Source organism: Rhipicephalus microplus, chromosome 1 (genome assembly GCF_043290135.1).
Source record: "Rhipicephalus microplus isolate Deutch F79 chromosome 1, USDA_Rmic, whole genome shotgun sequence".
NCBI lineage: Eukaryota > Metazoa > Arthropoda > Arachnida > Ixodida > Ixodidae > Rhipicephalus > Rhipicephalus microplus.
The window spans coordinates 253,267,917-253,277,724 of NC_134700.1; the positions used below are offsets into that span (position 1 = coordinate 253,267,917).

The 9,808-nt window shown below is 41.8% G+C and overlaps 1 protein-coding gene across 7 annotated transcripts in view; it reads left to right on the plus strand.

Moving 5' to 3' along the window:
- LOC119186565 (protein unc-13 homolog B) overlaps positions 1 to 9,359 on the plus strand; it is a 353,376-nt gene extending 344,017 nt beyond the window's left edge. For all 7 annotated transcript variants that reach the window (XM_037435100.2, XM_075893388.1, XM_037435113.2 and 4 more), the window contains 4 exons: positions 4,273 to 4,486; positions 6,541 to 6,639; positions 7,674 to 7,833; positions 8,901 to 9,359. In XM_037435100.2, the coding sequence (XP_037290997.2) occupies positions 4,273 to 4,486; positions 6,541 to 6,639; positions 7,674 to 7,833; positions 8,901 to 9,192 (765 nt within the window). In that variant the 3' untranslated portion in view covers positions 9,193 to 9,359. The remainder of the gene's footprint in view (positions 1 to 4,272; positions 4,487 to 6,540; positions 6,640 to 7,673; positions 7,834 to 8,900) is intronic.
- The last annotated feature ends 449 nt before the right edge of the window (positions 9,360 to 9,808 follow it).

Here is a 9,808-nt window from a genome sequence, read left to right on the forward strand (position 1 = left end):
ACTGAACATTACATGCCTCTGAACTTAGGTGAGACTGAGAGCATTCCTTCTAAATTGGGGCCCTATCGTCTGATGAAATGACACGGATGCTGCATCATTAGCTAGGATGCGACACACCAGGCACATTCTCCTGCCATAATTTTTGTCTATTGTAAAACTACACATAACATGCTCACATGCCAGCACACACTTTACAGTAAGTGGCATGCCCCATCTTAAACACAGTGCCAACTAAAGAAATCACTCGCAAAAACAGCCAAAAAATCTTAGAGAGCAGCCTGATGAGAGAGCGAGGAGGGAGGACAAAAATCTTGGAGGAAGCTTGAGCTCCGGCATCAAGAGTAGAGCATGGTAGCACGATTTGACCTCATGCACATCGCCTTCACAGTTGCCAGCCTCGCTTTTGTTCTCATTGCATGCCTCAACCGTGCCATAAAGAAACGAACGACTGTGTGCATTAAAATTGGTCATTTCAAACTAGCCTAGAATTCCCACCACAAGTACACTTGTTAAGTGCCCACTAAGCCATAGCTCTTCCTTTTGCGAATCAGCGAAGGGCCCACCATGCGTCTGATAGGCAACGTGTGAACTAATGCAGCTGCTCGCTGTGTTGATGCTTTTGCATCTGATGATGATTGAGTATTCCCTAGCACTTTATGATGAGTAGGCTTTTAAAACATCAAGTCGTTGTGCAATTCACATGTTTTGATGCCTGGCACAATTCTACACTTCTGCCATGCGTATTACAAGATGCTCCTTCCACTACATGAGAAATTGTAAACAGGGGGTATGTCAACTGACTCCAGCACTCATTTCCTGTTTACAAATTCTTTATCGTAAGCTTTCATCTTCCCCTTCCTGCCTTTATTATTGCTTTTCCTTCCAATACACACTCGCCTATATGGCCCCCATGCAGAGGCAACACACTTCTTTAGCCCCAACTTCACTAGATGGCACCCCTGGGCCGCCCCGCTGAGGGCAAATCAGCAGTTGCCTTTACCTATCTTTCTTTCCCTACATTGCCTTTTTCTCTCAGTTCTGATGTTTCTTGTTTACTTCTCTTTTCCATATACCTAAAATTTTGCTGACAGTAAGGGTTAACCTTGTGTGGGTACCCAGTCTTTGTTATTCCATATTACCTTATAGCACTGTTGTATGACTGGAGTTGGCGGATTTGTCCGCCATTTTCTGCCACGTTTCCTTGTTTGGCTCATGGTGGCTGACTGGCACCGCTGCCGAAACTTTAAAAAATCTATTCTTTCAAACCAAATCGTAACCTGAAAAGGTCACAGACCGAAGTGGCCCTAAACTTTTTGCAAAGACCAACCAACAGTTTCTGAAATATGTAATGCACAGTGAACAGTCTGAAGGAAAAGCCAAAACTATCTCGCATTTTCGGTAGCAAGAAATCTAACTTGGAAACTGGGATCAGCCTCAAAGGTTTCTAATATGGCTAGTGGTGACCTTCTGCTTGAACTGTAAGAGAAGATGCATTATAACATCCTTCTGAATCCGACATTCTGTGGAAATATCTTTATCACAGTCACCCCACATAGGCCTATGAATACCGTTTGCAGCATCATTTTTTACAATTACCTCCTTAACCCAGCTGCCTGACGCTGAGCTTTCTGATGGATGGAAAGAGCAAAATGTAAACGTATAAGGAATAAAGACAAGAAAGGACAACAGAGTAAATTATAGTAACTCGCATCTGGGTCAAGGTAACTGTTGGAACACATAGAAACAGGCTATACTAAGCTATGAGTCCGGCCATACATACTGAGCCCGCGAAGGTGTTTTAAATGTCAGAGGTATGGTCACGGCTTCCTTGTTTGCAAAGGGCAATCCGAATGTGCCAAATGTGCTTCGAAAGACCACGCTTCTGAACACTGTAATCCTCCATGTGACTGTGTAAACTACATTGGTGACCACTCAGCCTACTCATGTGTTTGTGTGCATGGAAACAGTAAAAAGATCTTAATTCACTGAACATCGGAGAGAACATCTTAAGAGAAGTCAGGAAGAGGTGCTCACAGTTTCATTGCACAACTTATGCCAAAGTGGTGCATCGGGGCAGCGTCGCACTGGCCTCTGCCACTTGCGTGACTTACGCAGAGCAAGCTTTCGGCTGTTGCGCCTGCCCCAAACGCAGCAGTACGCCTCGCCGCGGTGGTCTAGTGGCTAAGGTACTCGGCTGCTGACCCGCAGGTCGCGGGTTCGAATCCCGGCTGCAGCGGCTGCATTTCCGATGGAGGCGGAAATGTTGTAGGCCCGTGTGCTCAGATTCGGGTGCACGTTAAAGAACCCCAGGTGGTCGAAATTTTCGAAGTCCGTCACTGCAGCGTCTCTCATAATCATTTGGTGGTTTTGGGATGTTAAACCCCACATATCAATCAATCAAAAGCAGCAGTACGTAGTTCAACCTACACTCCCAACTTGCAAACAAAACCTGGCTACTCCTGGGTCGTCGGATCTCATGGCCTCGTCTCACCTGGTGAGGCCCAAAAACTCAAACCGCTGCTGCTCATGTGCGAGCATGTGGGCCAGTTTGACAGCTGTTTGTCATTGAAACAGCCCTACTCATGTTTTGTGAGAAGCCTAGCTAGAAGAAACCAGTGCGCAACTCCTTGAACACCGTTTGTTGGTTCCCACTGCATATCTCTTGCTGTGGCAGTGGCAGTCATGGATTGCGATATATCCTTCACGGATAACTAAACATGTGCCTATTGCACATATATGCACACTTCCTCGAACTCCAGCACAAATACACTTGTCAAAAATTTTTTACTGATGCCTCAAAGTCTCCCACTTCTGCATATACATACTATGCTGTTGTTATTCCATCCTTTTCAGAGACCAGCACTGTGCACCCCAATACTAGGATCTTCACAGCAGTAGCTTACGCAATATTTGCAGCTTTTAAACACATGAAAGAATTAAACCTAGAAAGTGCGGTGATACACACAGATTCCCTTAGCATGGTGAAAGCTTGAAAAACTGAACAAAAATCCTGTCCTTGTGTTGCTCTACTCACTATTATGCATGATTTATACACTCAAACAGCATGTTGTAGTGTGCTAGTTGCAAGGGCACCACGAGTTGCAAGGAAAGCTAGCTGGATCTGTCCACAAGAACACTGCCGATGCATCTACACCTATTCCTGCCCTAGACCTGAAATATTTTTAAAAAAAGAAAGATCAGGGCTCATTGGCAGTGCTCATGGTATAAGCAAGCACAAAAGAAACTGCACATTATCAAGCCGCATCTGGGTAATCTCGTAAGCTGCGCTGCACCAAAGTAACACCTGCGAAATTAAGAAGAGGACACACATAAAGCACACATGCACACCTTCTGGCTGGTGGTGATCCACCTATATGTGAGAAATGTGGATATTTTGATGTGCTATTAGATGTGCTATTATTAGAAGAAGATACTTTTTGTTCGACGGTGTTAGAAAGGGACCCTTTCTTTTACCCTATCAACAACAAATATCAATGTATCCATCGATGTTCATAGGTAGGGAACTACTTTTTGCATATAAATCGTTGTTTGCTTTCTTAAAAGATTTACGTAGGTTTGCTTTCTTAAAAGATGTACGTAGGTTTAACGTCATATACACCCAGGCAATCTAAATCACAACCATTCAAAAGAGGTTGCTGCTTACATCACAGAAAGCACCAGCCTCCCAGCCCTTGGCCTCGAGGGCCTGGAGGAAGCATTGATGCTATTTTCCATCTCTCACTTGTAGATACCATGCTCACTAGTCGATCATTCCACACCCATAGATCACATCACTTGTCACTGCCATAATTTTATGCCAGGCACTCCTCTTTTGGCTGCCATACAGTGCATGCGTTTAGGCCTCTATGCAGCCATAATACGTCCTACCATCGAAACTCACTGGCTGGCAATGCTGCCACTGGTCACTGGTCACTGCTAACACATCATCATCAGTGATTGCACTCTTTGGCCATCCGTAGCTCTTAATTATGTCACGAAAACCTACTTATCTAGAATTGCGCAACACAAACATTTGGAGTTTTAAATTTAGGTTTCAGGGGTCCTTTAAGTTCAATTAATGAGCTGTGCTATTTGCAATCATTGCTAAGTTTTGATCGTGCAAGAAAACCTAGGCCATAGTATTGCATTTAGTGCTGCACTCAACTAAAATATAAACAAAGGAGTGTGTAGGTTAGTATAAATGTAAAAATCATTGTGTGAGCTTTGAGAGTTGAATTGTGTACTGAACAAATTGTGGGTTTATTTGTACAGGAAGTGGAGAAGAACCTAACGCCAAAGCAATGTGCTGTGCTGGATGTGGCGCTAGACACCATTAAGCAATACTTCCATGCGAACGGCAATGGCCTCAAGAAGACATTCTTGGACAAGAGCCCTGAGCTTCAGAGCCTACGATATGCCCTTTCCCTTTACACCCAGACCACAGACACCCTCATCAAGACCTTCGTCTCTACACAAACCAAGCAAGGTCAGTCACAAGCCTATTCTGCCCTGGTTTTGGTGAACTTGATCGAAATTTATACAGGGTTTGAATGAAAAGTATTGGAATGAGTTTTAGAAAAATAGATTTGCTGGAGATACTGCTAGAATTTCTCTGACGTTTTCAAAATAGATCCTTTTGGTGTTGACGTAAATTTTCCAAGAGCTTTTTCAAAACTCAAAGGCTTCCTGGTAAGCAGATCTTGACAGTACTTAAAGGCACATGTACTGTCTTTGACAGCACATAAGGTACCATCGTGTTATCCTTCGAGAAAACTTTCACTTGTGTGAATAGGAAAGAGGGTGCTGGTGCCAAGTTGGGACTGCAATGAGGTCAAGAAGCATCGTGATGTCATTTATGGCCAGTCAGGTGTCATCAGGTCAACACATAGGTAAATGTCGTACCACTGTTCAGTTCACTGCATTTTGCACCCACACCAAGTGACTCGACAGGGGTCCGCTGAAAGAACAATCTAGCTGTAATGAACAGGTGCAGACAACTGGCGCACAAGGTGTCTTGCAGATTTTATCCTTTACCATAGTGCATGCACAGTGCGAGCCTGTGACGTACTGTCACGCCAGGAAAAAGTGTTCCCATTACAGTAGACTCTCAGTAAACGAAACCTGAAGGGACCGGGAAAATGTGTTCTATTTAACAGGAGTTCCGTTTACTGAGAGGTGAACATAGGTGTAGAATACAAGCCCAAAAAAAAGTGTTGAAGAGGCTATAGTTTCGTTTAAGCAGTAGTTTCGTTTGACAGATTTCCATTTACTGAGAGTCTACTGTATTTTTGATACAGACCCCTCAGGGCTCGTGATCTATCTGTTGGCCACTGCAGTCATTGCAACAGATAACCAGCAGACATTGTGCTTGCCCAAGACTTCTGGCGCCCCTCTTTATCTGAGTTTCCGTTGCATGCAAAAAAAAGAACACTACGTTTTTGCTGAGTACAGGACTTTACAAAATGACTTTTTTGTTCTTTGAAAAGCCATTATGCCATCTCCATCATCTGTGGTAATCTTCTTGACCACAGACTTACCATTGACAATAACTGCCAAACATCGATAATTAGAAGGTCAATCAGACAATTTCAGTTGATTAACTATGAAATGCATGTGTTTCTTGTAATTATTGACATACAGAGAACCGGCCAGCTTGCTTCATAAAATAATTGCTTCTTCTTTTCGTAAAATCTAGTATTTTTATAAATTTTCTAAAATTTTTGCTGAAATACACAGTATAAGATCACGTGCATAAGGTCAACGTACTTTGTCACAACACCTTAGCGTGATCACAACTATTCTCTCCGAAGATTTCAATAAATTGAAATAATCTACCTGCATCATTGGTTGTTATCATCCACTCCACTCATTTTAAGAATGCATTAATAAACTTGCAATCCTGAATTGTACTAACGGGCAAACTATGATTGGCTGTTTAGTGTATTCTTTGTGGTTTGAGTTCAGTTGTCTTTTAATAAAGTGTACTCCTTGCATTTATTATTTACCATTATATTTATCTTCACGAAATGTGTGCATGATCCTGTATTTATTTTGCTGTTTGCATGATCCTGTATTTATTTTGTTGTTCAACTATATTTCTGCCCCTCCCCTCTATAATGTACAAATGTACCCTAAGGTATTCACAAATAAATAAATAAAAAATATATCGTAGCTGCTTGTGCCGTTTAATATGTAACGTTAATGTAAATGCAATAGTGCGCATCAAGGAACGGACTAAACAAGACAACACAAGTGCTACCACAAGGTATGCAAGGTATACCAGACAGGCTATCAGATATATAGTATTAAGTTTATTTGCAGGACATGGACATAATGGGTAAGTATAAAATATTTTCGAACAATGCTCACTTGCAGTGCTGACTCTTTCAGAGAGCATACAATATACAGGCCTGGGAAATTTCAAGCTGCCTTGATACCAGATGTCATGTCTTTGATTTGCAATGTGCACATGGAAAGATCTGGTTATTTCTGAAAAGCTAAGTTATAAAAAATGATTTTTATTAACTCCTGCCTGTCTAGATCAACCGAGTGCTGAAGAAGGAAGTGTTGGAGAAGTGTCGGTGCAGGTCGATCTTTTTATGCACCCTGGAACTGGCGAGCACAAGATCACTGTAAAAGGTATTGTGCGTCTTCTGTCATGATATTTTTTTATTGTTGTGTTTGTCAGAACTTGAAGGAATCCCGAACCACCGATCACGCTTGAATTCTCTCGTGCTTGACCACCCCTGTAGCCTACATAGTAGTAGGTACATAGTAGGATACTCATAGTATGAAAAACTGTTTTTATAAAACAGTTTGCTTGAAAAATTGATGAACCCAGCCTTGAAACGTACGTACACAGAAAAAGTTTTGATGATCGTGCGTTCTGCGACTGGCAACATCTTAATTAAATAAGAGCTACTGGAAAGGAAAACTAAAACGCACGTGCGCCAGGCATGATAACGTAGAGGTGGGAGCATTGGGTGTGTAACAAAGTGCAACCAAAGTGCCCATGCACCTGAAAGAAATGTGCAGATAACAACATAGGGCATGGCACCTTCTGATTACATTTTTCTAAAGATGTCACCTACATCTTCACACTAATCATGTCCATGATCTTGCACTTGGAGAGCCTAAGTTATTTCTGTTTCTGCTTAACATTACGTGGCTATCCTACTATAATCTCGGCATCGAGAAAAATGTGTCAGCAAACGCACTCGTTGCAATGAGCTGGCAGGTTCGTGCCTCCTCCTAAATTGGCTGATGTATCATGTTATTTCAAGCGAGTACTAACATAGCACCCGTCTGCTCTATGTACGCTCTACTACAAGAAACTGGTATACGATACACAACATTTGTGATGCATTCGATGAATTTAGTGGAATGGCGAGTGGTGTGAATACCGGATAAGTTGAACATGATGTACGTTAATGTATCAAATTCTGGTTTAAATATTTCGTTCTGTGCTTCACATTTCTAGCCTGTATTTCCTTCGTGTCGGTACATATGCTTTTATAGCAGTTCATAATGAGATGTGTGCGAGAATTTTTTACTATGGCAGGTAAAATTTGTCTACATTTTATGCCACTAATGTGTATAAATTATGAATTAAGTCTAGGGACTGTGTATATATATATATGTATATATATATATATATTTTTTCTTTTTCACAGTGGTGGCTGCCAACGACATCAAGTGGCCCAACACCAGCATGTTCCGTCCGTTTGTGGAAGTGAATATCATTGGGCCAAACTTGAGCGAGCGGCGACGAAAACATGCCACAAAGTCCAAAAACAATAACTGGTCCCCTAAATACAATGAAACCTTCCACTTGTGAGTATCTCTGCTTTGACTACAGTGACTTATTATTTCTGATAAATTGCTGCTGAGGTTTCCTTTCACAGTGCGATTTTTTTTCCCCTAATCGCAATCTGATTTTCTTCAGTTTGCACATCTCAAGAGAACAGTCAAGTTCTTATGGATGAAAGACTTGCGTGTAAGATATAAACCAAAAGACAGTTTAAATTAGTCTCGGCCACCAGTTTATCACTGTAAAGCTGAACGAAAGCTGAATCGTTTTTGTTATACCGAAAAAAAATTTCAGAACTGCACTCTGCTCTCAGTTTTGGAATAACTGGTAGCTATTGCTGTTTATTATGAGCTTTTTTGGTTCTTTTCTTTTTTTATGGCAATAAAATTGATCATTAAGTCTGAATTAAACACTGCAGTAAGCTGCCAAAGCCACTGCTATTTCTAAGAGCACTTAACAGCAATCGCACTTTTATTTTGTTCTTTATTTTATGCATATCAATACTGCATCATTAAAGTGTTTACCAGTTTTTCAGCATGACCTTAGGGTGCTTTCTAGTGTATCATTCTGTCGTTTCACCTTCTAGCAACTCCAAATGTAAGACTCGGGGAAGAGTGCCAAGTCTACATGTCATAATTGCAGTAGACCCCAGAAAAGCTCCATGCATAGCCATAAAGCCTTTGTGATATAGCCAGATTTTCTGCCATACACTTCTACTGCTATTCAACAAAATTATGTTGAGTACGTCAATTGAAAAACGCTGCATATATGTACATAGCATTTGAGGAAACTTTATAAAAGATCATTTTTCTGCTTGTTTGAAAGGCACTACATTGCTTGAATATGATGCACCCCGAATGTCCAAGTATATTTTACACTGCTTTGTTCTTAATTTACAAAGTTTCGGTTTATGTAAGTGCTAGGAGCTCTATTTGTAAATATTGTATAGACACTTTTATTTTCTGTCACTGCAATAAACTGAGAACACAGCTGTGTCACAGCTCCTTTAAAGAAATTTTTCTCTAGTGCGTGCACTTCTGGTTGCCCAATCCTTCCCCCGCATTTACAGTGTGAACATAACTTTTTCCAGCATGATGGGAAACGAGGAGAGCCCATCGTCGTACGAACTGCATATCTGCGTCAAGGACTACTGCTTTGCCCGGGAGGACCGGCTAGTAGGAGTTGCCGTGATGCAGTTGCGGGACATCATGGAGCAGGGCAGCTGTGCCTGCTGGCTGCCCCTTGGAAGGCGCATTCACATGGACGAGACCGGATGGACCGTACTGCGGATACTCTCGCAGCGAACCAATGACGAAGTCGCCAAAGAATTTGTGCGCCTCAAGTCAGAAATGCGCACCGATGAAAACATTCCTAGGAGCTAATTGTGCCCAACAGCACCAGTGCTGCAGGAGAATACTAGGTCAAGCAACTTCTCATCAAGCAACACTCACATTGCCAAGTTATGCAAGAAAAGAGAGCGTATCACACTAAATATATTGAATGATGAACAACAAAGACTAGGTAATAAAGTCACTGGGTATGCAATAGACTACTGATAATTTGAGCATTATAGGTGGGCATTATAGGCTAGTAGGAGTTGCCGATTTCTGCTGTTATTGATGAATCGTTTTAATTCCTGGACTGAATCCAGTGTGTTCACTAGAGTCTGTGTGTGTGTTTAAAGTCGGTTTGGCTGGAGTTATCAGCAGTCCATTGTGAATTCTAGATGCATACGATGCAGCTAGTGCAGTGCTGCCCATTTCCCGAGTGGCAAGAGATTAGAGTTCAAACTGTGATAGGGAAGATGTTTATTGTACATAAGCTTAACACAGCTCTGTAGAGCATTTGAGAATGGAGCCGTTAATTTCTCCTCCAAGTGCTCTATGTGGATCACTGTACCTCGTGCTTGGTTATGTTTCTCATGTGTGAGTTTGGACTGAGACATCCCATCACGCTGGATATAGGCAGACCTATACTAGTTGTATCTAGTGTAGCATA